Raw genomic sequence first — 25,172 nt, 5'->3', positions numbered from 1 at the left:
GAGGATATCCGTCGGCCGTAATCTGGAAGCCTCATGAATTGTTGCAGCATCAGCTGCAGCCGCTGGCGCACGGCAGCCCATATCCACGGCACAAGGAACAGCTGCTGATGCACAAGCATGTTAAGAACGCACTTGATGGACTGAAGCGCCAACAAGACAGTCCATGCCGCCTCATGGCCAAAGAAGCGACGAAGTCCCAGTTCCAGCAGACACTCAATTTCCACCAGCGTCTTGATGACTATGGCTACTTTCTCGGTGAATCCAACACGCCTACCAGCCGTGGAGATGATCATCCTATTCGAAAGCGAGTGAAGTTTGGCCAGCGTCCACGCAAATTCTGTGGTAATGAAGTTGCGCGGGTCTGTGACAATCCTGACTACCAGCTGCGTGAAACGTTCAACACTCAGCGCATTCTCCGCATTATCGCGAACCCACAAGACGTATGACTGAAACAAACTTGACATCGTCGCAAATGTTCTTTCCTTCTCTCTCTCTCTATTTCTCTTCCACGGAGAGAAACCACCAGAGTCTTCCGAGTCCGTCCAACAAAAAAACAACAACAAAAAACAAAGGAGCAAAGCGGCATGCAAGAAGCAACAAGACCCGTACACACAGAGGGAGAGGGAGAGAGAGGGAGAGGCTGAAGAAAAGAGAAGGAACTCCAGAGAGCCCACAATCGGCACCGTATACACGCAAGAAAAAAGCACAACTGTGGGAGACAATGACGACGCAATAAAAAGAAAACACATGACGTCCGACGCGAAGAGTACCAAACCCCTATTCCCCTCAAACACACACACAGCAGGAAAAAACAAAAAAACAAAACGGAAGGATATCGCTGCAATTGAATTAGGAACCAAAATGACAGGAAAGAGAGATGCAATGCCTCACAAAAAATTTTTTTTTCTTTTCTTTTCTCTCCCTCCCTCCATGCATCAAAAAATGCAAAATGCGCAACACGTCAAAAAAAAAAAAAAAAAAAAAAAAAAAGGCCCTGCGCACCTCATCTTTCCACACAGCCATTGTGTTTGCAAGATTGTACTCTTCCTCTTTCTCCCTGTTCTTCTTCTTCCATGCCTGTGCGCAGAATTGTGTGCACGGACGCCACGGTCAAAGCGAGGCCTAATCCTACCGTCATCACAACGCTCGCGAGCAGCAGACCGTATTCCCGCGGTGGAAACAAATGTTGTGTGAAGTGTGAAGGGTCAATAAATGGCGTCACCCCTATCCAAAGGACATAATAAACGTAAAGGGATGTAGTGAGCGCTAAAAGTGCCTTGGCGATTGTCCGGTCGTACAGCATCGCACGACTGTCACTACGTATAATGTTATATACTTCACCAGAATGATGGATACGCAAACAAGGAGAGAAATAAATAATAAAAAAGAGGGAGCGGCAGTCAAGGAAAGACACAGACAAATTATTCCACACAATTCCATGCCGACAGAATGAAAGCGAGAGGTTAAACCATCGCAAGAAAAGAGTACAACAATATTCCTTTTTCCTGTATATGTATATATATATATATGTATATCTCATATATCTGTATGTCTTCTTTCCTCATTTATTCTATCCTCTCATTTATTGCTGGCTTTCACTTCCCATCGTGTCCATAGACTCTTCCTTCTTTTTTTCTCTTTTTATTTGTTTTTGATTCCTTTTCTGTTTGTGCTTTTCCACCAAATCGGACCTTCCTACATACTCCAGCGTCCTCCAGTGATGCGAACCTCCCCAAATGTGAAGCACATGAGAAGCATCGCTTTCCTATTATCCATTTCCTCTCCGCTCCCCTCACAACTCCAGCCCGGAAATCGGTGGTAGTCGTTCGAGGAATGTGTACGTCTTACCGCTGCCCTCTTGTGGCTGCAGCCTCTTCACCACCTCGTCATACAACTGCCGTGCTGCCCGAAGATACGCGCCATCGTCAATAAGGTTCGGAAAAAGTGTCTGCACAGGCAAAATGATGGGAGAGTAATCGCCACCATCCGAGTCCCCGCCACATATCTGCCGCTGTTTACGCAGGCGCTTGCGGTATTCCTCCACGGCGTACGGGTGGGCTTTGCGTGTCTCACTGACGTCGGACCCGTCAACTGCAACGGGACGGACAAAACCCCGCAGCGCCTCCACTTCCTCCCTCACGGTGAAGGAGGCAAGAAAGAGCAACGCCGTCGAATCCACCCAATGACAGTTATTAACATCTGGAGAGGAAGCATACCGCACAAATGTTTGCGAAACAAACTGGCGCAGTTCCTCCGCGCCCATCTCCCGCGCATTTGCTGTGAAATGCACAACAACAGAACTCCCATCGTTTGGTGCCTGTTCCGAGGCGGCGCTCACCTGCTGGATGTGCACCACCACACCAGGCCGTACCTCACACAGTGCAAGGAAGAGCGGCGGAAACGACTGTATCGTATCATCTTTTCCAGCCACTTCGTCATCCGTGCAGCCGGCAGATCGCAGTGCGGTCCATGAGACAAGCGGCGTCGTTGCAACCATAATGACGCGAGAGAAACGCACCTTATTGTTAATAATGTTATTATTATTATGCTCCGTCACCGTCAGTGTTTCGGCGGGAGCAGGAGAAAAAGAAGAAGACGATGATGACGACGCCAAGAAATGGCTGGCCAATGTGCGGGGCACCAATACCACCTTCGTCTTTACACGCTGACGGTTGCTCATCTCAATCGACGGCGTGCTTCGATCCACAGCACTTTTCTCCCGATGACAACAGGGCAAAAGTAGACTACGTCGCAGCACAAAGGTGGCATCCCATACTGCGGCAACACGACACATATTCTGCGGCATTTCACTAGTACCGTAGGCGGGCTGAATAAAAGGCGTCATGCTCCCAAAGGCTCCAACAGAAGTAAGGACTTGCCTCACCAACTCCACAGAGTGCAACACATCCACAGGTTGAGTATCCAGCTGTCGCAGGAGTGTCACTATGTCAATTGCGGCTCCACTAATGCCATACTTACGTTCAATCATGGTAGATAACGTTTCGTTGGGGTGTTCATGAATTTCCTGTGCGAACATACGTTTCGCCTCTTCGGAGGCAATGCGGGACCTTTCCAAGGCAGCCTCTGAGAGTGAATCGTCCCCGACATCCGCCGTAAGAGCATGCAGCTGTTCTGCAAGTGGCGCCTCCACGTCCTTCACGAATTTCATCAGACGGCGCTTTTGTAGAGGACTCATATGATTTGTAGCAAAAACCTGCGCACGGGAGAGAGGGATGCTTCGCAGCTGCATCCCACCCTCACTCGACGGGATCATGAAGAAGAAGCCACCGAAGCATTGAAATTCCATGTGGCGTGCCATATCAGAGGAAATTAGCTGACGCACAGTTTCACCATTCGAGAGGTAATGCGTTGGAAGCAGATCCAGTAGAAAGCTACGCCGTTCACCCAATTTGAGTTCATCCATGCGGTCCACGGCAATGACTCCGTCGTTGCAGCGTGGATGGTTCTCCTCGTGGTCACCCCTCCCGTCCCTGTTGTCGGCCGCACCGTCCAGCGATGCGGGTAGGGGGCCTGTAATGTACTCTCGCATTCGTTCCACCGTCATGGTCTTGAAGGCACCACCGTAGTCATCCTCACCATCGCAGTGAAGCACGCGGATTCCGCTTCGAGCGAGTGCCGCAGACACTATGGACTCCACCATCCCCGTGCCCTGAATGACAACATCAAATACGTCATTTCCAGGCTGAAACGCCATTCCGGCATCATCGAAATAATGAACAATTTTATACGTTTTGACAGGCTGCCGAATTTCCGCCGGGCCGCTGTCATCGGGAAACATCATGGGGTAATTCTCTTCGTCCACCTGCTCACAGCGCAGACCACGTGCCACACACTTGTCAAAGAACTCCAAGTCCTCCACCTGCTTATGCGCTCGGTGGTGTGAGAAGACACAATATGCGGCGGCATGTTGACTACGTTGCAGTACACGTACAATCGTGTCCGCGAGGTCATCGTTACAGACGTGATTAAAGAGAATGTCTGAAAGCAGTACAATATCAAAGCCACCACCACCAGTGTATGACATTACCTTTTGGATGTGTTCCTGCTTGCCCCACAGCAGTGGCTCTACGACGCAGCGCGTGCTTAGCGCCCTTTGACGATCTGCCTCAGAAAACACCGTTTCGCCGCTTTTTTCACACCCCTGTGCCAATTTTAGCCGCTCTGCCTCTTGCAATAAGAAAGCCGCAGCATCGACATCAATCATATCAGCCCTGCAGTTTGCCTTCACGTTCATTTCCAGAATTTCAAGGAGGTCGCCGTCAGGGTAGTCCGTTGCCACCACACAACGTGCACCGTTGCGGAAAGCGGCGAGGGACGGAACTCCAAGCCCGGCGCCAAGCTCCAGCACAGTCTTGCCGCGCACATCAATCATGCGACTGTCCATCCGTTTCACCATGTACTTCGCCGCATTCCATAGCCTGTGGCCCCAGAGACTATGTCGCTTGTTGCGGAAATACACTCTCAGTGGTCTGAGGTTGCCCTCAGCACGTTCCTCCGCCCCCCTTTTCTGCGCGGCTGTTCCTTTATCAAAGTGCTCCAGAAGTGGCGTGAATCCCGCAGTTGTGGTGCCCTCGCGACTCAACTGCAGGCGATCCACAAGCATCTCCTCAATGGGGCACACCTCCTCTGTTTCCTGATCGCCCGCGGCAAACAAATTGCCTAGTCCCTGCACATCATCGGACAACATCTCTTCTTTTCGCCCCATTCTTGCACGGACCACCTTTTTGACCCTGCTCTTCTGCCACCCCGCGTCAGAGAGGAGCACAGCTAAGGAAAAGAAGAGGTTGAAAAGGGCAAATCCACACACGAAAAAAAGACAAGGAAATCATATATACACGCACACATGGAATAAAGGTTAAGCGCAAAGTCACCACCAAAAGGAGGGGAAACAACAACAACAACAAAATGATAATCAAAATCTAACTCGCATTTGCACGCTGCTTCTTTTTTTTCTCTGCTTTCCCTTCCTTCTCTTAATGTCGTTTCACAGACCCAACAAGAGAGCCTCAAGAAGGACAATACCACCAAGGGCAGCACATTCTCGCCGCAGCAAATGTGCCTCTGGACGTAAAGCGTACATGACAGGGCATGTGGCGTGAAGATGATCTCGGCGGCTGTAGACGTGTTCAAGAAATTCAACTGCCTCGACATACAGCCGCTGATGCATCTTTGTCAAAGATGTTTGGGAACAGTCTATATATTTCCCGTTTTCTAGCTGTTTCTTTTTTTGTTGTTTCTGCCCCTCACCGCACTTCCTTTCGGCGTCCATAAAGATGTGTGTTCGCCCCAAGACGTCCAGCTCCAAATACTCATCACAATCGTCATCTTTCTCTTCGTCTTGCTGCCTCACTTTTTTAACGTTGCGGTTGTTCCTGTCATTTGGGGTGTCACGGCACCTTTTTTCCTCACGTGCGGATGTCCACCAGTTCGGTGGCCGCCGTGGGGCACACAAAGGGCATTGCGAAAGGTGCAATTCACGTACCTCTTGCAGAACCGCTGCAAAGGCTCCCAATGCCTCTGTCTTCTCCACTTTCAAGAACGGAGAGGCATTTTTCCTCAGAAATGTCAATAGTTTGCTCTCACTCCTGCCCTTCTCCATGGTTTCTGCTGCTGCTGCCGCCATTGCTGCCCCTGAGGAGTCCCATCCACCACTACCATCCCCACCCCCAGCGCCGCCACGGCTGTCAAGGGGTTCGGTCGACGGAAGCAACTCTGGTAGCTTGCCCCAAGCAACGGCCACAGTCGAGACAGTCGGGGAGTAGGGCCGCGCCTCTTCCTCTTGAACGCCCATCGGACTACATGGCGCTCTGGAGATCGTCCCGGCGGAGGCGCCAAAACCGCCTCTCTCAGACATTCCTTCCGCCGCACCGCAAGTGGACGTTGATGACATTTCCGCTTTCCCTTGAGGGTGCGGATAGCGCGAGTTGCGGTGATGAGCAAGAAGGGACCAGGGCTGCGGCACCTGCGTGAAAACACTTGACGCCCCACCCTTGAGTGGGGACGAAGAAACCAGCAGGGGCGATGTTGTGAGAATGACGTCCATATGACACAATCGGTGCGTGAGTGGAGGGGCTGCGGGGCTCGGGCCCGACACCTTCCCGTTCTCTCCTTCTTTTCCTGCCCTGCAGCAGCCGCAGCCACACACACACACACGCAGAGAGAGAGAGAGAGAGAAAGAGAAAGGGGTAGAAACCAAAAAGGTACTGAGAAGGAGCAGAAGCGAATAAACCACTACCATCCCATTCAGCAAACAACTTCAAGAATAAATTCTGGAGAGGGATTGAAACGAGTAACATCATGAAGTTGTACCCCCCTAAAAAAAAAAACTTGGCATTGAAGGTCAAAATAAGGTGGTGGAGTGCTGTTGCTGGTGGTGGTGGTGGTGGGAGAAGTGAATAAAGGTAAAAATTGAATGTCCCTCCCAAATACTTCCCAATTCTTTGTCTTCCGTCTCCAGACACACAGAGAAACGCACACAAACACGGGACGATCCCTCCCGTATTAAATGGGAACGCTATTGTCCTTGAGTTTCTGTGAGGGTGGTGAGTTTCCGTACGCCAATGAGGCGAGCGTTGCGCTATTTGTCTCGAGTAACTGCAAGTTGTCCGTCAACCCGCTCTTCTCATCCTTTCGGCATGCCGACGGCGTGGCAACAAGAGGCGTGGTTGATGACATGGATGATGTAATTGCCTGCAGTTTCGCTTCCCACCACCGCACCTTATCCATCGGCTCTTTTCTCTCAGAAGACTGCAGCAGCGGCCCAGCATCGTGACGGTCCTCACCTGACGTCTCCATATCTTTTCCTCCATGCGGCACCTTCCACCGCTGCACGGTTGGGGAAAACAAAACACTGGAGTAGACCTCACCAACACCATTGCCTCTACTCGCAGGAGCAGCATCGGTAACGCATGCAGCAGTGTTACCACTACGCTTCAAACAATCTATTTGGGTCAGCAGTCGTCGCCTTTCCACTTCGACAGAGTCCTTCGTCTCACGTAGGAGATCTCTATCCTTTTTCACCTGCGCCAGTTGTCCTTGCAACTCCTCAACGCATTTGCGCAAGTACCGGCAATTCACATCACACTGTTGGGACTCTTCCTTCAACGCTTGTAGGTTTTGTTCCAGTTCATGCAGTTGCGACCTCGCCGTGTCACGCTCCTCCAGCGTCGTCTTGAGTGCAAGTTTCGTGCGGTGCAGCTCCTCATGCATGGAGTACCACTCATTCTTTTCTCGCCGCATGGTATCCTGCAACGTCCGTAACTTAAGCTCAACCGCGGCGATGGCGTCATCCCGCTCCCGAAGGGACTTCCTCTGCGTCTGAAGTGCCTCCTCCAAGGCGTTGTTCTCGCGAAGCAATTTTTCCATTCGCGAGGTGCGCTCCTCCGCCAGTGCCGCCGCCTCCGCCATAATGTCGGCGGTTTCGTCCAGTGAAGCTTGCAGACCATTCGCACGCTCCTTTTCGATACGAAGGGTTTCTTGTGTGTGCTCCAGCCGTTCTTCCAGCGCGACAACAGTACTACGCTCCTTGGCGCATGCAGCCTGAAGTTCTGCCAAGTCCTCCGCCATGCTGCGACCTGCGCGACACAACTCCGCGTAGGCACGACCAGCGACAAGAACATCGTCCCTTGTCTCACGCAACGCCAACTGCATGCCACGCAGCAACCGAGCAATCACACGGGTCGTGCCCTCCCAAATAACGGCATCGTCCATTTTGTCGCCATCCCGCTCCCCCGCCTGTTGGGATGAAATGGACACCTGCAAGAGGCGTTCCAGTTCCTCCCCGGTGGGTTTACAGGACACAAATGTCACATGGGCTTGCGGGTGAGTTTTCGCTGCCGGCATCGTCACCATGAACTTTTCACTGCCACCATCACGAACAATATTTTGCCTCTGGCCCACGCGTTGCTGTTCCTCCTTGATGACATCAATGAATTCATCGCACTCACGGCTCACACTGTCGCAGTTATCGGCACACTCAAGTGCCGCATTCACCAGCTCTGTCCATAAATCCCGGGTGACTTTTCGCCTGCGAGCCAACTCCTCAGATGTGCGTAATTTCTCTTCCGCCTCTCTCTCCTTGTTTTTCTTCTGTAATTCTTCTCCTGCTGCGTCAAGCTGCTCCTGCAACCGTTGAATTTCTAGCTGATACGCCACCGCCTCGTCGGATAGTGTCCGAATATATGTGTCTGCCTTGGCGAGCTTCTCCACGACGACTGACAGCTCTCCTGTGGCCTCGGCCTCACGGCTTTGACTTGCCTCCAATTCCCTTTGCAGCTGCAGCTGTGCCTCTTGTGCAGCGACAAGTGCCGAATTATCCGCCGCTGCGTCCTTACGAAGAAGTTCCATCTCATGACGGCTCTTTTGCATTTCCTCTGCAAAGCCTTTCTGCTTCTCTAACAAGTCGCGTATGATGTGCTCCTGCCGCTGCCGCACCGCTGCGTGCTCGGACTTGACGCGGAAAAGCTCCTGTTCACGTAATTTGGCGTCCCGTGTGCTCACCTCTGCCTTTTCCTTCCAGCGCTGCAGCTCCCTCTCCATGGCAAAAAGACGACGGTGTTTCTCAAGGCTTGTCATGTCAACATCATACGTGCGCCGCTGTTGCGTAGAGTTTCCGGCTGCAGTGCCACCGGCGATACCGCCGCCCACACCGGCATCACTGCTCGATCGCCGATGGTCGGTGGAACTGGAACGTATACGACGTACACCTATTGGCTGCATGCTCCTCCTCCTTTTTCCTTCTTCCTTTCGTCGCCTGGTGATATACACGGAAAGAAGGGAGGGTGGGTGGGTTAGGGGAAAAAAGAAGAAAGGGAAAGAGGTCTTTTTCTGCACAGGGAGAAAATAGAAAAAGTTCAGGGTGACGTTGCCCATGACACCTGCCATGCCTCTTCTCTCACCGTTCCCTCTCCCAGCAACGTCGGAAGATTGGCACACACGCACACACAGTTGCAGTGCCTCATGTTCAATGTCTTTGAGGAGCTTGACGTCGCTGGAACACATGGACAAAAAAACAAAACACACATGGATAAAGGTAAAATGCATAGGCCAATGCACGTTCCCAACAGCAGAAGATATTCCAATTCCCTTCTCTTCCTTCTTTTACCTCGATTTAGTTGGCGCATCGCTACCGCAGCCGTTTGTGTAGTAAAGATACACAGAGCACATAACCAAAATTCCAGCCATGAAATCTTGTTGCGTGATTGGTTCCCCAAGGATTACCGCTGCCAAAACGGCCATAAGGATCACTTCTACGGCCGAGGCAAATGCCTTCACAATGACGTTGATAAATTTCAGAATAAAGGCAGTGGTGAGACCATTCAACGTTCCAGACAAAATAATAAGGAGGAAAATAATGTGTGGGTGACGAAAGATACTGTCTTTAAGATACTCCTGCGGGGCAATCATGAGACCCAGAAGCAAATTAAATAGAATGCCATACAAATACATAAAGAAATTCTGCAGATGTATACTTATGTGGGCCTCCCGCTTTAAGGCAACCTCGTTGTACACGCCGGCGAGGGATGAAAGAAATGCCTGCAGCAGCATGGCCAATATACGCACATCCACCGCCTGCATCACGGTGGGTGAGATATACTTGATGACAAGACCGAGTGTCAAAATCGCAAGCGCTGCCCACTGCCGGATCGAAAGGACCCGCTTGAGTAAAAACACAAAAAGACATCCTGTAAAGAGAATGCGGGTCTGCATGAATAACTGCAGCGTCCCCGGGTCAAACAGACGAAGGTTCAGGTACATCAGATTGTTGTAAAGCGCATAGAGAAAGGCGGGTATGGCGTAGGCCCAACTCATCCGCCACAACTCTCCACGTCTCGGCCCAAACGTGACGCTAAATACCAGGAACTCACCACTCAACGCATACCGGAGCATCACGGACGCAATGGTCTTCGCCACCTCAATCGACATCACAATGGATGTGCTATCGTACGATAAAATCCCCCGCTTTTCAAGAACTTTACTGTGCCTTATCGTAAGAAAAAGCATGATGCTTGTGCCGATGTACATTCCTGACAGTACAAGGCTTGGTAAGAGGCCAAACTGCGGGGCTTCAGCCGGTACCGTTTGTGGGGTTTCACTCACATCCTCCTCCACTTCCACCTGAACCTCACGTGGCATCTAATTATAGACAAGAATTGCGGCCCTGTAGATAATAAGATGGAGGGCAACAGCAACATCAAAACATGGCACACGGATGTACACTCAACAAGAATGACACACACACACAAAAAAAAAAAAAAAAAAGGGCACATTAATGAAGAAAATCATATGTAACGTTCGGCCATAGCACACATTACAACCAGCAGCTAAAAAAGGAAAAAAATCCTTTTTTTTCTTCTTTTTTTTTTTTTGCTCCTCTCTCCCACCTCAAAATTCTGCCCCACCAAATTTTTCTTTTCTTTTCCCGTCATCCTCCTCGCTCTGTTTTATCGTTTTTCTTTATGTTTTTCTTCGTTATCGCCCTTTACGCGGTGGAGCGAAGCACAACCAACCAACACCCCACATCTTTCACTGACGTGGGCGTCATGCTTTTAGACACGGAGGAGGGTGGCACTAACTGCACGGTTGTTTCTCCCGTTATGACCGATCTTAAATAATGCAGCATCATCCTGCTTGCCGCGGCAGCCCCGTACTCATGCTCCCACAGACACAGTTGACAGAGCCGCTGCACGCTGATAACGGCAATGGCATCACTCGGCTTGACTTCCGTCGTGTACTGTCCTTCAAGGGCCCACCATACACGAATGACACGGCAGATACGGCGTTCAAAAGCATACGGTAATACTGAGAACACCACAACGTCATTCTCGGCGCATTTCTTCGCGGTAAAACTCTCCAGCACCTCAGATGGGGTCAGCGTTGTCACATCAAGCGGTGTCATCTCCTCGGGAGTCAAAAAGAGACAACGACAAACATCCATCAATTTCGGGTTAACCATCGGGCCGCTGCTGCTCTGCATCCACAACGCATATTGTTCGCTGGATATCTGTCCTGCCCACGACGCCTTGCCATGCGAGATGTCCCTCGCATCGTTGCTTTCCGAAGAAGCTGGGAGAGCGTCCACGTCTGCCGTCTCTTCCATATGCTCCTGCGAGGCGTAACGACCCGAAAGTAAGTGACGTCCTCCTATTTGCCGTGGGTGCCGGTGACGGCCCCGATCCTCCTGTAAACGTGATCGCAACAAATCCGTCCACCGCCTCAGAACCTCGCGACGCCGCTTCCCATTTCGCTCCATTTGTGCCACGGCGGGGTTGCCGGTGTAAATGAGGAGGAAGTGCAGCAGAGAGCGATATTGTGAGGCAAATGGCAGACTCGCCCACTGGATCAGCGCCGACATCCGCCCCAGTGAAATGGGGGCGCCAATAAGAAAAAGGAAAAAATACCCCAACTGCTCGTTCACTTGTTGAAGAAGCATCGGCTGAGATTGGGTGAGTTGCGGTGCATTCAGAAGCATGCTGCTCAGAAACCCCTCCCTCGCCTCAAAGCACCAACGCCGAAGAATTTCTTTACCCTCCACCGAATCCCGCAGTTCCTGCGGGGCGGATACAGACGGCGATCTTGAAATACTTCGCCCCTCCGCTGTTAACAACTCTCGAAGAAGAAGCGGTGGCAACTCACGCTCATCGAATGCATTCACCCATTGTGCCATGAGACGCATCGAAATTGTCATTTCTTCATGCGTGCCGTTTCTCCCGGTTGCCGCGTCCTTTTCATCCACAATATCCTCCGTCTCTGTGAAGGCATCCAACATGAACCACAGGCTCAGCATGTAACTCCACCGAGACGGCACACGTGAGTTTCCTCTTGTTGCTGCCATAGCACCATGGTCACTTCCACTGAAGCAATGCCTCGCTTCCTCCGCCCGCACAAGTCGGCGTCCCAAGTGCAGCCATTTCTCCTTCTGCTCCACATCCGTCGAAGCAAGAATCAGCGACGGCAAATTGGGATAGCACACATATCCCGCCGGGGAGACACGAAACTGTGAGTCGATGGCTAGTATTAAGCGCACGGTGGACTCAACGGGACAGGGAGAAATTCCATCCTGTGTGGGCAACACGTTAGCCGGCCCAGTTGATACAGACATTAGAAACCCTCGAAGATACTCAACAGGAGTGTCTGTTAAAGCCTCTCCCTCCTTCTCCACGTCATCGTCTCCCACACTCGCCACCACCGGTGCCTCTGTAGCCTTCCTGCACTCCCCTTCTTGAGATGACATGGATGTCGTTTGGACGGTCTCCTTTGCCTCATGGTATTTTCGCTTGACCAGTTCCACAAATTCATTTGACGTGAGCGGCTTCGAGGAAAGCAGCACCTGTTGCACCATGATTTCACGTATGCAACGTTGTGACTGCAAAGACAACATGACTGTGACTGGGCGAGTTGCCCCTGTAGCAACGGCAGCGGCGGCGTTGCCGTTATTCGCTGTCTTGATGACTAACTTTATCCATGTGCGTCGCATTAATCTCTTGTATGTAGACAAGCAGAAGCAAATAATAATAATAAGAAGAAGAAAGAGAGAAGAAGACGGGGATAATTACAAAGGAATTATGCATGCGACTTGTGACTGTCTCAATCCATCCAATCTGCGACGGTCGTGCATCGCCCCACTGGTGTTGTCGTATGCCCACCATTAGCCCAAAAAACGCCTCCGCTAAAATAAAAATACACACACAGATACACATGCAAAAAAAAAAAAGGATGTTTGCAGAGAGAACTGGGCCGCACCGCATGGCCCATCACACGAGCGCAACTTCTTCTTTCCATCACCTTCAATGGATGTCCTCTTCGGTCAGCGGTGCTTCCTTATAATCGCCAGCCGCTTCATCTCACGTTCCACGGCCCCAGCAATATCATTGAAGATGCGCCTTTCTTCCTCCGTTTCACTCTCCTCGGCGGTCTCATTCACCACCGGCGTTGCATTCAATCCCGCACTTATTGACGTTCCTGCAGCGTCACAAGGCGGAAGCCTCGCTAGAATTTGTCGTAGTGTCTGCGTTACGTCTCCGCCCTCCGCCGCACTATTCTCCACGGAACCCGCGTCATCGTCATCATCGGTGCTACAACTACTAATGACAGCATCACTAGAGGCAGTACTACTCGAAGAGCCATCATCATCATCATCATCGTCATCACTCTCTTCTCCTTCCACTTCCTCTTCCTGCTGCTGTAGATCTTCATAGTTCTGCAAAAACCTCAGCAAATCGGCTACTGGCCCTTCTTTTTCTCCCCACCGCCGTGTTATTTCTCGCGCCACCGCGAGTGCCTGCGTCGTCTGTCGCTGCTGCAGAACGTGAAGGAGCGGCACCGCCAGTGCGATGTAATCACGCGTCGCGTCACCAGCGTCCACGGGAGAAGAAACGGATCCCGCCGGCGTCGATGACACGGCAGAGCCACCGCAGTGAGGGACGCACTGCACCATGCGGTCCCCCACTTCCCCTTCCCACAGACGAATTCCTCCCGGTGTGGATGACGTCCCACTGGCGAGTGGCAAAAAAAAAAACACCGGCGAAAACACAAATTACACCACCTTTTCCACGGGAAAACAAAAATAACAGAAAAACAAAATAAAAAACAAAAACGGAGAAAAAAAAAAAAAAAAGGAACATTTGCCAAGAAACACCGCGCCGAAGCAAATAATACCAAAATCTATTGGAGAAACCGCCGCATGCACTTAACACTTCACATCACGTCATCGTCCGTAACATAATTTCTTTTTTTTTTCTACTTCCTCTTATTTTCCCAAATGAATCCGATAGCCTGCACGCCCCCCACCCCACCATCGCAGATCACGCCTCCCTCCCGCGTCCTCCAAAGAGGAATTCGCAGCGGAGGGCGCAAAACACACACACACACACAGAGACACACAAATACGCAGTTAGCCATCCGCCTCGGGCACGTGCGGTGTCTTATTAATCCATCATTGCCGAGAACCAACAAAATAACACATCAATAATAATAATAAATAAAAAACAATCCATAGATAAGAAGGGAAAACAAAAGGACTGCCTTCTCTCCACGTAAAGGTACCGCTGAGAAGCATCCGTATTATCATTATCACTATTTCTATAAGCATCAACGGTAACCAAGAAATATACATACAAAAACAAAACAGCAATAGAAGTTCCTCTTCAAAAATGCATACGCATATAAATAAATAAATAAATATATAAATATATATATAAATATATAAATATACGTATGCAACTTCATGGATATGCGCAAATTTATATCTTCCACAAAGGTGACATTGCGTAGAGTCAAAAAATAAACAACAACCACCACACATGTTCATAAATACACAAGGAAAAATGAGAGAGGGAGTAAAGGGGGGGGAAAAAGAGAAATGCAGGGAAGTACCATGGATGGGAATGCATCACAGTCAGGAAAGAACAACCCCCTCCCAACAAATAAAAAAAAATAAAATAAAAAATAATCTTCTGGGCCGCTGGCCGAACTCTGCAGTTTCTCAACAACAGAAAACAAACGAGATAGGAATAAGAAAGGGATGGACGGAATAAGAGTGGGGATTCACCCCATACCCCCAAAGTTTACCACCAAGTAAGTACATACATACATACATGTATCATCCGTTGGCCTCAATTGTGGCCCGCTCACTCTATTCGGATGGGATACATGTAAATATAGTTATATATATATATATGGTGTTTATTCCTTACGAAGTGGCAGACTTTTGGGGTCCACCACCAGACACAACACCCCACTGCGTGGTGGGAATCACAAAAGAAGGGGAAGATGGGTGAAAGTAAAACAAATATAAATAAAATAATTATATTGCCGCTATCGGTGTTCCCCTGGTCTCCCACCCCCTCCTTTTAATAGTCGTGTTCTTTTCAAAAAATCCATACGGTAGAAAAGTGTCGTAATGAAGTGTGCATTCCGCTTTATCAGTATGGATGCATATTCATGGCGTTAGCCAGCTCTCCTCGCGATTATTGCCTTCGCACAGTTTTCATTACTACAATCGATAATATTCTCAGCAGCAGCAGCAGCAGCAGCAGTAAAAAGCAAAAAAACAAAGACACTCAAATACAATAAAAAAACAGTCGCTAATTGTGATAATCATGAAAAAAAAAAAAAAAAAAAAGAGAGAGAGAAGGAGAGAAAGATGCACCCACACACACAAAAATAATTAAATAAATCTAAAACAACAACAACAACAACAGCAATAAAAAAAAAGCAAACATCACTGCAGTGATGCACGGTCCCTCCCCAGTAACTGATCCTTTTCTTCACGTCCTTCCGCTGCAGCCAACAACGAGGAAGTGCCAGTGGACCTCAGACGACGTAAGGATTTCTTCCGCTCCTTTTCTTCGGCTTTTTCACTCCGCCAACGCGCTCGCTTGGCCCGCTCCACCTCGCGGACACCGTACATCGCCGGGACGAGTACACATATACCAACATAGTGGAGCATGGATGTGATGAAAAACGTAAACTGGTAGCCTTTGGCATCGGCAATGTATCCGCCAATCACAGCGGTCCCTGCCCATGTGAAGGATGTAAAGCTCTCAAAGGCGGACCATTTGGCACGGCTGGACTTTGGCACGCAGTCCATGATGACGCTGCGGGTGACTCCAATGGTGCAGTTCATCAGTGCACTGCGAAGGACAAAAATCGGGACCAAAATGGACAGATGGAGATGTGTTACCCCCATCAACAGGAGTAATGTCGCCCCTATAAAACGTGCAGAAAACGCGGCAGCAACACGACTAACAAAACGCTCACCCATATACCGAACCAGGAACGATAACGTGGCGGTGGTGATGGAGGAGACAATGGATGCACTCAGAAGAAGAACTGGCGTCATATGATAATCGTTCACGAAGAAAAGCGGGATATATCGCATCGTCATGCCAGAACCAAAAGCCACAAAAAAATCGGAGAGACACAGCAAATATGGCACAGTCGACCACTCACACAACTTAGTTGCATGGTGCCACACCGCTGCCACCAGTCGTGCCGCAGGGTTTCGCCTTTCCTGAGCCTCAATATACTCGTGATATTTTTGTGCACTCCGCATTTTTAGCTGAGCAATGACGGCCTCATGCTGCAATACCACAGCCCCAGCCGATGTCACACTCCTTGACATCACAGGAACTGACGACAGGGCCTCGCTCTTCATCCCGTTTTCGCTTACAAGGGGCTGCCTCAGTGACTCCAAACTTTCTTTGGAATCCATAATTGATTCGCTCGCCTCGGGTAATAATTTCGGTTTCGTAGTAAGATCTGGGGCATCTGTGTCTTCGACAACAACGGCACACTGCGGCACGTGGCCACCCGTACTTTCATCCAACACATACTTGTCCTTCAGCGTGAAGAGTAACAATTGGGCGATAGGATGCAACGAGACACCCGTGTAAACAAGAACCTTCATGCTACTCAACTTCCACTCATTGCCGAGTTTAACCAGCATCAAAAGGGAAGTGGCGGAACCAATGCAGTCACACAATGTCTGGTTGGCCCACTTCAGATTGTACACAAAGTCACGCCGGCCAGTTTCTACGCTGTCAGCAAACAGCACCTCGACTCCCGTGGAGACCATCCCAGAGAACATTCCCCACAGAACGAAGGCAAAAAAGAAGATGTGTACCTGAAGCACAGATAAGGCATAAATGGAGAGCGCTGCAGCCGTAATGCCGCTGAATGCGCCAAGCCGAATAATCGTCTGCCGCGGCAATTCATCGGAAAGGCCAGCAATGACTGCCCCCACCACCTGCGCCGTACAAGAGGTAGCCGACAACCAACCGACGGTGGTATCACCAAAGGTGCGGCTGATAAGGACCTGAAACACCTGTGAGAGCCACAGTGAGAAACACGCCCCGTTGGCAAAGCAGAAAATTAAAACACGCCGGACATTGGGGTTATGCAGCGCCTCCCAGTCACCACGGAAGGTGCTTTGCGCATGGCTGCTGCCACGGGCATCTTCGCTCATACTTCACGCACGCTTGACTTAAAATCGGACCACAAACACGTCAATTATTATAATTTTTTTTTAGGAGGGGGAAACTTGCGAGAGGAGAAAAAAACCAAAACAAACAAACAAAAGAAACGGGAGGGTCGCTTGCACGCGTCAGTGATGGGGCTTTGGTCAGCGGCGCCGTGGCGGGTTTCGCCTTCCTCTCTCCCTCCCATCCCCGCCTGTGATTCCGTTGATATTTTCCTTCTGGTTGCGTTTCCCAACAGAAAAGATAGGATTATAAAATCCCCACAACATTCTCGCAAAAACAACAAAAAAAAAAAAGAGAATAAGAAGAGCACGCTACCGCCTCCACCTCACGCGTCGTTGTAACCGCATTAAGCAACCTCTTTCTTTTTTTTTCTTTCTATGTTTCGTGAGAGGGGGGAAAAAAAAAGCAGTACACACGCTTGCATAAAGAAATTATAATAACAAGAAAAAAAAAAAAAGAAAGAAAGGCAGAAGGGGGTAGGGGTGAGAGGCATCTTTAGATCAGTCAGCATTACGCTCTGCTCGCTTCAATTGACGGAGGTGACGCTCCATGTTTTGGGACACGATGGCAGCCGGGACGAGTACACATATACCAACATAGTGGAGCATGGATGTGGTGAAAAACGTAAACTGGTAGCCTTTGGTATCGGCAATGTATCCGCCAATCACAGCGCTCCCTGCCCATGTGAAGGATGTAAAGCTCTCAAAGGCGGACCATTTGGCACGGCTGGACTTTGGCACGCAGTCCATGATGACGCTGCGGGTGACGCCAACGGGGCTGTTCATCAGTGCACTGCGAGTGATGACGAGGGCAATAACAACACCCAAGCCAGTTTTGGGGCCATCCAATAACGCCAGCAATAATAGAAGTGTTGTGCCTATGAGACGCACCGTAATGACGGCGGGTAGCCGACCAACGTAGTGATCGCCCACATAACGAAGTAAGGTAGAACAAAGTGCGGCACCAAACGAGATGGCGATGTATGAAGACATTAACCACGTGGGTGCCATGTGTAAGTCATTCACGAGAAAGAGAGTCATATATTGCACGGTCATACCGGAGCCAACTGCCATCCAGAAGTCCGCCATACACACCAAGTACGGCACTGCGCTTAAAGAACAATGAAATGATGAGCAAAAACCATTAAAGCAACTTGCACCCGTCTCCTCTTCATCCACATGGCGAGAGCCGTCATAAATTACATTGCTTTCTTCCGTCTCCTTCTCCGTTTCCCTTTGCTCGAAAGGTGGCTTTATTTCCCTTGCACGCTGAGGCTTCACATTGTGGGGGCCACCCCGCCAAATAGAAATTGTTGCCGCCTTGGAATCCTCATCCGCTACATATCCCTCGTTGAGTAGCGGAGCTTCTGGAAGATCTGACAACGCCCCCGTTTTCCGGTCTTCCTCCTCTGTGTGCTTTTGCTCCTCCCCAACCTTCACCGTTGCAATAAAATATGCATCGGCCTCGCCGTCCTGCAATGCGTCCTCGTCCCGCATAAAGAGAAGAATAAAATGCGCCAGAGGATGCGCCGCCAGCCCAACCGTCATGACAAACTTGATGCTATCCATCGACCAATCATTTCCCATTTGCAGCAGCATCACCAGCGCCACCACGTAACCGACGCAGTAACACACCGTCTGTACAATCCATTTAAAGTTGTAAATAAACGCACGATGCCCAGAGAGGACACTGTCGGCAAAGAGGGCTTCTATGCTCGTAGAGGCCACACCCAAATACACACCCCATACGGCCTGCGTAATGTAAATCGCCGGCATCACCAGGAGGTTAATCGCCACCAACGTTGCCGCAACGGCCATAACACCACAAAAAGCCGCAACCCGAATGCATTCTTTGCGCGGAATTTTATCCCCCACGTACCCTGCAAAAGCAGCACCCACAATTTGTGCCATACCAGACGCAGCAGCAGACCAACCGACAGCCTCATCTCCTCCAATTCGGTTTACAAAGACAGGGAAAAGTTGCGCCATCCAAACACTAAAGCAGGCGCCGTCCACAAAACAAAATGCAATGACGAGAACCACGTTGCGGTTCCTAAAAATCCCTTTGAGATTCCACTGGCCCTCCATTTTTTCCTCTTTTTGAAGAGAGAGAGAGAGACGTCGTGTGTGTGTGTGTGTGTGTGTGTGTGTGTGCTTTGTTCAGCAAAAAAGAATCAACAGGAACATAGAAAGAGAGAAAAAAAAAAAAAAAAGAAAGAGGGGTTTTTTCCTAAAACGTATCAATATTTGACAGACTATGGCTCAAAGAAAAAGAAAAGGATGAATGGAGAAATGAGCAGGGAGAAAGTCCCCATCGTACTTCAATGCAAAAGAGAAATAAAAAGGACCCAAAGTTTTTTTTTTTGGGCCTGTGGGTGGGTGGGGGGCCTCCCAACATATATATATATATATATATATATATGTTTGACGTTTCCATCTTTTCTGCTTACATTTACCGTATTCATTTCATTCCCACTCCTCCTCCTCTAGCTCTACTTTTTCCAGTAATCTCCATAATTTACCTGTGTACAGAGTTGGATTCCGTAATCGGCGAGTGTCTCGTTCGCCGCTGCAATGATCGTGGTGGTGCCCTCCAGTCCAAAGTCACCACCCCACATGTTTTTTACAACACCCCCCGCTTCGGTGATCAAAAGACTTCCTGCACACACATCCCACACCATGCCAGCAGGCTCCATGTAAAGGTCTATACGTCCCGCGGCAACCTGCGCGAGAATGAGGGCACAAGAACCATAACTGCGAATGCCCTGTACAGGATGCATGGCAAGCTGCTCACGAATATGCCCAGCGGCCTCAACAACTTTCCGATGCTTTTGCCGCTTCAAAACACCCACCTGGGCGCTGTCGCTCGGTATCTCCGCCGCGGAAAGTCTGGCACCCATTGGGTAATTAAATGCCACCAAAGCCGTATTTGGCAAGGCATCTGCAGAGACACGAATAGGTTGCCCATTAAGGAATGTTCCCTTTCCCCGGATTGCGGTGTACAACTCCCCTGCAACGGCACTCGTAGAACGTAAATCCTCCACCGAATGCTGCACAATCGAAAGAAACGGACAGTACACAACTGCAAGCACCGTCTGTTTCTTTATAGCTAGACCAATGCTGATGCAGCAGTCGCACCCCCCATGAACAAACGACATGGTGCCGTCAATAGGGTCAACAATCCACGTCGGTTCATCGGTCAAGGGCGTATCGGGAGTGAGTTCCTCCGTTATGAACTGAAAAGAAAACGCTTCAGACGGCTCATTCCGCTTCTCATCTTCCACCTTCGCGTTGAAGCGCTGCAGGATCTTCATTATAGTCTCGTCGCAAAGTTTGTCGTAGTGCGTGACGAGATCCGTACTGGAAGACTTCGTTTTGATGTCCAAAAGATCCACCGGTGTTGGTTTAGGTGAAGCAGCAAGCTCGCCGGTCGTGTGGGAACCGCCCTCCTTAAGTAAACGCATCATCTTCGCCGCAGTGTCCTCCCGGCGAAGCTGATAGAACTCCAACATGATGTTTCCGGCACTCTGCGCCGCCTTGATGGCCACAGCCAGCGCCTTCTCCAAGTCCACTTGCTCCTCCATTTCCGCCGCTCCTTCCACACACAAAAACACAATCTCAAAGTGCGAGTGGCGAGAACTGAACAAACAAACAAACAACGAAACAGGCAAGCAATTCAATGGATCCGTGTGGATATATATATATATATATATATATGTCTGTGCTTATTTATAATCTTTCTTCTACGGTGGTGTGGGAAGCAACAAAACACGAGTAGAAGGAAGAGACAGTTGGCGACAACCCCGCAGCCATGCGTCGGCAACCATCATCCCTCACCCTCCATGTATACAAAATTATATGGAGATGCTCCACAATAACCCTCTTCTCCACCGGCAGCAGGTGGAATTTCACTTCTTGCTTGGAACCGACATGGCTTCTTGCGCAAACACAGAGAAAGAGGCCGCACCACTCAACAAGGATAAACGCAGAACACAAGGAAAGATAAGATGACACGTGGATACACCAAACGCCACCCATCGCATAATAAAAAATGCGTGCAAAAAATGAAGTGAGACACAGCGAATACGGTGCCACTGCTGTCTGCACACGCGCACATAGGCGCAGACACAGAAGCATGCATACACAACAAGTTCTGTCCCTTTCGTTTATGCCTCCCCTACTCTTCCTATTGCCGCTGCTACCTCTCACATAGCCAACAACTCACATCGGTGTGGCCCTGTAGTGTCGTGTGGTGGGCGATAGCACCAAAAGATCCCCATTCTTCCATCCTCGCCCTCCCGTTTTGAAAGTCCGCATTTCCTGCATGGTGGTGTAGTCTCCCGCGTGGAAAACAGGCCTGTCGACGCGTAGGAGCGCTACGTCTCTCACCTGCGGCTTCTTGTCACTGCCAACAAACACATGGGAAAGACGCACATTGGCAGCGGGCGTCGGTGGCGGCCGCCTATCCCTCGGCTGGGCCCTCTTGGCGGCCGACGGGGCACCCTTTCGCGTCTCGTCCCTCTGCTTCTTCTCACCTTCTGTGCGTTCACGTTTGGAGGCCGGCTCCTCGTCTGCCGCATCCCCGCCAACAGAATCATCCCCATCATCAAGCTCCACCGATGCACCGTCATCATCATCATCCTTCAAATTACCGTTACCACCATCATCGCCACCACCGTCACGTCCTCCTCTCTTTTCTGCCTTCTCCGCGCCAGTGGACGCCGGCGGCCTGCTTGCTTCTCCCACCACCTCAGCCGTCGCCGTGGCCGGGGCATCGCTGGGCAGCAACACCTGTTGGGCCGCCGCGCTCGACGCCAGCACCTCCTCCAAAATCTCCCGCAAGGTTGTATCGTCCCAAACGTAGACGTCCAGCCTAAAGAACGACGGGACGACCTGATCACTCGCGGAGTCCGGCTCGGCGGAGATCGCATCACCATTCCCTGCCGCCCCACAATTTCTCTTGTCGTTCGCAAGTGGCGCTATGGGCTGGAGAAATGCCGTCGGCTCCACCATGTGGGGATCAACCACAACAACGACGGAAAGACTGTGCGGCACCGCCTTGGGACTGTGCCGGTTGATCACGTAGCGCTGCGGTGGGGCAACCCAAAAGGCGCTGCGATCTTTGCGCTGACGCCCACGGCCCGCGGCGTCCCACCTCAGTGACTTCATCATGCCCGTAAAAAAAGAACTCCCCTGATCAGCGCCAAAGTGGGGTAAAGGGAGAAAGGATCAGAATGGGGACAGACGCAAACAGAACAGAAACGGCAGCCTGGTGCACCAACCGGGAAGAATGAGGGAAACACACCGTGCAAAATAAAAGAAGAAAGAAGGCACCAGCAGTAAAAACGAACGTTCTCAGAGAAATTAAATAAAAGTAAACAGCGAAGCCAATAGGTACTACGTTCACATATACGCTTCCTACACTTAGATTATTACTACATTACGACTGTCCTCTCGTGTCCGCTTTGGGCGTGACGATGGGGGTGGTGAGCATCCCCCTGGCGCCGCCGCCCCCAGGGTGCAGCGGGTCATCCTTGTCGAGAGGCACCGTGTCTGTGTAGGCGACGGAGGGCGTTGGAATTTCGTCCATCGGTGTCGCGTCAGAATCGGACAGCTCATCGTTGCTCCGCGCGGAGGCAATCGCACGAGGTGAAGCCACACGAGAGCCAAGATTCTTCTTGAAGGCCAGCTTTCCCCGGCGCCTCATGCCCTGGACGTATAGCGAGATGCAGCCGATCACGGCAAGTCCCAACTGGTACGCAATCAGTGCCACCATCGAACGCCAGGGCTGCCAGTTCTCAAAGCCAAACTGTTCAATGACGGCCTCGCCATTGGGGTACGTGCAATGAGGCGTGACGGGGTCGCAGATGACGTGCAGCCTCTGGAACTCGTTGACGAAGACGCCGAGGTACGCGTGGCGGGGGAACGAGAGATAGTTCAGCCAAACCCAGTAGGGAACCAGTCGTTGGGTGTTGGCAAACAGCCCGGCCACAACCAGCAGCGGTAGAAAAATTACCGGCACAATCGCAAAGGCCGTCGTGGAAGACTCGAAGAAGGTGGCAAACATCAACCCAAACGAGTACCCGAAGGTCGCGAGCAGCACCAAGATGAACCAGTTCACAAAGAATGCCCCGGGAGAGCGGTAAAGATGCATCATAAAATATGTGATCAGGTCAAAGATCGTTGGGAATAACATCTGAAACGGGATTTCGGCAAGATACTTGGCAAAAAAGTACACAGCCGCATTGTAGGAATCATTGGCCTGCTCCTGCAGAAACACGGCTCGCTCGGGAGGATAGGCAGAGATACCATGCATACACGCCCCAAAGAAGTTATTTATCAATGTTATGTAAAGCGCTCCTGCACGATCCTGCACACCCTGCTGGTTCAGCTTCAAATTGAAGTAAAAAAGTCCCAGAAACACCGAAAAGAAAAGTGTCTGGAATGAACGACCAAAAAAGGCGGCCGGGTCACGGCAAAACATGCGCAAAGAGCGTTTCCAAAGCTCAAAAAACTGCACGGCAAAGCTGGACTTCTTCACTTTCAGCTGGCTCTCCAGGAACTCATCCTGGCGCGTAATGGGGCCCTGCACCACCATCAGACAGTGGTTGTTGTTTGCCGCGGGTGACATGACGTAGTCTTCCCACGCCACCCACAGCTGGGACAGTTCCTCCTCTGGAAGCTGCAAGATGTTCATGAAGTACTCACTGGGGTTTGTGCGGGGCGGAACCTGGTAGCCCAAGCTGGCAAAGTAGGCCACAGAGTCCTCTGTGGGGCCATGATAGATGACACGGCCCTTTGCGAGAAGAAGCAGGTCGTCAAAGACGTCAAACAAATCAGACGACGGCGAGTGCACCGTTGCGATGACTGTCCGCATGTCCCTCCTTGCCAATTCCTGAAGCATTTTTCCAACGCGCAGGGCGTTGACCGAGTCCAGGCCGGTGGTTGGCTCGTCCAGCAGCATGACGCAGGGATTCGTCACAAGCTCGGTCCCCACGTTCGCCCGCTTTCGCTCACCGCCAGAGACCCCCTTCAAAATGCCCGGAATGCCCAAGACGGTGTGCTGGCACTCCGTGATGTGGAGCCGTGAAATCACCTCGTCCACAAGTTTCTCCGACTCCTCCATGCTCAGCCCAAGGCGGACACGACACGCAAATTTGATCGCCTCGCGCGGAGTCTCCTTGCCCATGACGATATCGTCCTGTGAGACGTACGACACCAGCTTCTTGTACCGCTGCGAGTAGATTGTGTTGTTCAGAAAGCAACACCCGTCCAACTTAGCCTTGGCATTGTACAGCTTGCCCGTGATGGTGCCCATGAGCGTCGTTTTGCCGGCGCCCGACGGCCCCATGATTGCCAAGACACGCCCACCGAGGGCGGTCCCGCTCAGATTGTAGAGCAGCGTCTTGTACGTGACGTTGCCGTCGTCGTCCTCCACGGGGACGCGGTAGGTCAGATTCTCCCACGAGAAGTTCACAACCTTGCCAAGGGAGAGGGCCTCCTCGCGCGAGGCACCGGCGTCGCCGTCGCTCTGCGTCTTCATTGCTCTTTTCGGCGTTTTTTTGTTGTTCTCCTCCCGTTTCTTGGCCCTCGCCTCTCCGTTGCCAAATACCGGCGATGGGGGCAACACACACACAGATATACACAAAAGAAGGGCGGTCCACCGAATGTTCGCTGCGGTGCCGCTACACTCTTCGCTCAGCTAAGGCGTGTCCGCGCGCCGGGAGCCACGCAGTGCAGCGGCAGTCAAAGAAAAGAGCAACGGAAGAGAAGGAGTACATGAGCAGACAGAGGCACTCGGCAGGCAGCAGCCACGTGCCCGCGCACATCCATGCGTGGCAGGAAAGGGGGATTGCACAAAAACGAAAACAAAACAAAAACAAGAAAAAACACGGCGCGGCACTCCTCCCGCTCACGCACACCAGAACCCCTTTGAAGCAATAATAATAATTAATACCAGTAAACTCCTCCCCGCTTGAATTTCGCCTCCTTCTGCTTCCATTCCAAAATAAAATACTCGCACACGCACACACAATTAAAAAAAGAAAAAAAAAAAAAAGAAAAAAAAAAGTTCGCTCATATGCTCAAACATCCTCCCGCTTTATTTCGTCTCCTGAAAGGCCCTAGCAGAGGGGGAAAGGCTCAAACGACAAGGGCGGGGTGGAATAAA

At 50.9% G+C, this 25,172-nt stretch overlaps 13 protein-coding genes across 13 annotated transcripts, besides 39 other annotated features; all 13 read right to left on the bottom strand.

The window, feature by feature from the left end:
• Positions 1-464, bottom strand: Tc00.1047053506579.129 (uncharacterized protein; the record flags this gene model as incomplete). The annotated part of the gene is made up of 1 exon (XM_806446.1): positions 1-464. A coding segment is annotated over one exon (464 nt), but the record flags the coding sequence as incomplete, so codon positions are not given.
• Positions 1-3,954: a sequence feature (heterozygous, Esmeraldo-like haplotype).
• Positions 614-640: a microsatellite.
• Positions 964-990: a microsatellite.
• Tc00.1047053506579.119 (uncharacterized protein) lies at positions 1,004-1,303 on the bottom strand (the record flags this gene model as incomplete). Its single annotated transcript, XM_806445.1, has 1 exon — positions 1,004-1,303. The coding sequence occupies one exon, from the start codon at positions 1,301-1,303 to the stop codon at positions 1,004-1,006; it is 300 nt and encodes a 99-aa protein (XP_811538.1).
• Positions 1,509-1,535: a microsatellite.
• On the bottom strand, positions 1,793-4,726 carry Tc00.1047053506579.110 (uncharacterized protein; the record flags this gene model as incomplete). The annotated part of the gene is made up of 1 exon (XM_806444.1): positions 1,793-4,726. The coding sequence occupies one exon, from the start codon at positions 4,724-4,726 to the stop codon at positions 1,793-1,795; it is 2,934 nt and encodes a 977-aa protein (XP_811537.1).
• Positions 3,955-4,673: a sequence feature (areas merged during assembly that could not be assigned to a particular haplotype. This can correspond to areas where the two haplotypes were merged or to regions with more than two copies in the genome that were merged during assembly.).
• Positions 4,674-5,531: a sequence feature (haploid, Esmeraldo-like haplotype).
• Positions 5,006-6,259, bottom strand: Tc00.1047053506579.100 (uncharacterized protein; the record flags this gene model as incomplete). The annotated part of the gene is made up of 1 exon (XM_806443.1): positions 5,006-6,259. The coding sequence occupies one exon, from the start codon at positions 6,257-6,259 to the stop codon at positions 5,006-5,008; it is 1,254 nt and encodes a 417-aa protein (XP_811536.1).
• Positions 5,532-5,584: a sequence feature (areas merged during assembly that could not be assigned to a particular haplotype. This can correspond to areas where the two haplotypes were merged or to regions with more than two copies in the genome that were merged during assembly.).
• Positions 5,585-9,404: a sequence feature (heterozygous, Esmeraldo-like haplotype).
• Positions 6,177-6,204: a microsatellite.
• Positions 6,371-6,407: a microsatellite.
• Positions 6,523-9,063, bottom strand: Tc00.1047053506579.90 (uncharacterized protein; the record flags this gene model as incomplete). Its single annotated transcript, XM_806442.1, has 1 exon — positions 6,523-9,063. One exon carries the CDS (start codon positions 9,061-9,063, stop codon positions 6,523-6,525), a length of 2,541 nt encoding a protein of 846 aa, XP_811535.1.
• Positions 9,121-10,155, bottom strand: Tc00.1047053506579.80 (uncharacterized protein; the record flags this gene model as incomplete). Its single annotated transcript, XM_806441.1, has 1 exon — positions 9,121-10,155. The coding sequence occupies one exon, from the start codon at positions 10,153-10,155 to the stop codon at positions 9,121-9,123; it is 1,035 nt and encodes a 344-aa protein (XP_811534.1).
• Positions 9,405-9,735: a sequence feature (areas merged during assembly that could not be assigned to a particular haplotype. This can correspond to areas where the two haplotypes were merged or to regions with more than two copies in the genome that were merged during assembly.).
• Positions 9,736-10,079: a sequence feature (areas merged during assembly that could not be assigned to a particular haplotype. This can correspond to areas where the two haplotypes were merged or to regions with more than two copies in the genome that were merged during assembly.).
• Positions 10,080-10,375: a sequence feature (haploid, Esmeraldo-like haplotype).
• Positions 10,364-10,388: a microsatellite.
• Positions 10,376-16,440: a sequence feature (heterozygous, Esmeraldo-like haplotype).
• Positions 10,502-12,496, bottom strand: Tc00.1047053506579.70 (uncharacterized protein; the record flags this gene model as incomplete). Its single annotated transcript, XM_806440.1, has 1 exon — positions 10,502-12,496. One exon carries the CDS (start codon positions 12,494-12,496, stop codon positions 10,502-10,504), a length of 1,995 nt encoding a protein of 664 aa, XP_811533.1.
• Positions 12,827-13,456, bottom strand: Tc00.1047053506579.60 (uncharacterized protein; the record flags this gene model as incomplete). Its single annotated transcript, XM_806439.1, has 1 exon — positions 12,827-13,456. One exon carries the CDS (start codon positions 13,454-13,456, stop codon positions 12,827-12,829), a length of 630 nt encoding a protein of 209 aa, XP_811532.1.
• Positions 13,144-13,169: a microsatellite.
• Positions 13,577-13,636: a sequence feature (T-rich).
• Positions 13,877-13,911: a microsatellite.
• Positions 13,986-14,007: a sequence feature (AT_rich).
• Positions 14,184-14,230: a microsatellite.
• Positions 14,443-14,471: a sequence feature (AT_rich).
• Positions 14,466-15,001: a mobile genetic element.
• Positions 14,808-14,831: a sequence feature (AT_rich).
• Positions 15,033-15,056: a microsatellite.
• Positions 15,123-15,142: a microsatellite.
• Positions 15,202-15,227: a microsatellite.
• Tc00.1047053506579.50 (uncharacterized protein) lies at positions 15,242-16,987 on the bottom strand (the record flags this gene model as incomplete). The annotated part of the gene is made up of 1 exon (XM_806438.1): positions 15,242-16,987. The coding sequence occupies one exon, from the start codon at positions 16,985-16,987 to the stop codon at positions 15,242-15,244; it is 1,746 nt and encodes a 581-aa protein (XP_811531.1).
• Positions 16,441-16,878: a sequence feature (haploid, non-Esmeraldo-like haplotype).
• Positions 16,879-19,122: a sequence feature (haploid, Esmeraldo-like haplotype).
• Positions 17,030-17,050: a sequence feature (AT_rich).
• Tc00.1047053506579.40 (uncharacterized protein) lies at positions 17,504-19,090 on the bottom strand (the record flags this gene model as incomplete). Its single annotated transcript, XM_806437.1, has 1 exon — positions 17,504-19,090. One exon carries the CDS (start codon positions 19,088-19,090, stop codon positions 17,504-17,506), a length of 1,587 nt encoding a protein of 528 aa, XP_811530.1.
• Positions 19,123-20,637: a sequence feature (areas merged during assembly that could not be assigned to a particular haplotype. This can correspond to areas where the two haplotypes were merged or to regions with more than two copies in the genome that were merged during assembly.).
• Positions 19,126-19,156: a microsatellite.
• Positions 19,168-19,221: a sequence feature (T-rich).
• Positions 19,399-19,424: a microsatellite.
• Tc00.1047053506579.30 (myo-inositol-1 phosphatase, putative) lies at positions 19,495-20,586 on the bottom strand (the record flags this gene model as incomplete). Its single annotated transcript, XM_806436.1, has 1 exon — positions 19,495-20,586. One exon carries the CDS (start codon positions 20,584-20,586, stop codon positions 19,495-19,497), a length of 1,092 nt encoding a protein of 363 aa, XP_811529.1.
• Positions 20,638-23,731: a sequence feature (haploid, Esmeraldo-like haplotype).
• Positions 20,696-20,719: a microsatellite.
• Positions 21,224-22,174, bottom strand: Tc00.1047053506579.20 (uncharacterized protein; the record flags this gene model as incomplete). Its single annotated transcript, XM_806435.1, has 1 exon — positions 21,224-22,174. One exon carries the CDS (start codon positions 22,172-22,174, stop codon positions 21,224-21,226), a length of 951 nt encoding a protein of 316 aa, XP_811528.1.
• Positions 21,580-21,684: a microsatellite.
• On the bottom strand, positions 22,443-24,545 carry Tc00.1047053506579.10 (ABC transporter, putative; the record flags this gene model as incomplete). The annotated part of the gene is made up of 1 exon (XM_806434.1): positions 22,443-24,545. The coding sequence occupies one exon, from the start codon at positions 24,543-24,545 to the stop codon at positions 22,443-22,445; it is 2,103 nt and encodes a 700-aa protein (XP_811527.1).
• Positions 23,732-25,172: a sequence feature (heterozygous, Esmeraldo-like haplotype).
• Positions 24,859-24,892: a microsatellite.
• Positions 25,040-25,072: a microsatellite.

The sequence above is a fragment of the Trypanosoma cruzi genome (genome assembly GCF_000209065.1).
Source record: "Trypanosoma cruzi strain CL Brener chromosome Unknown tcruzi_1047053506579, whole genome shotgun sequence".
NCBI classification, from domain to species: domain Eukaryota; phylum Euglenozoa; class Kinetoplastea; order Trypanosomatida; family Trypanosomatidae; genus Trypanosoma; species Trypanosoma cruzi.
Note: the sequence above shows the minus strand (reverse complement) of the source record. Positions and strands in the feature narration are given on the sequence as shown.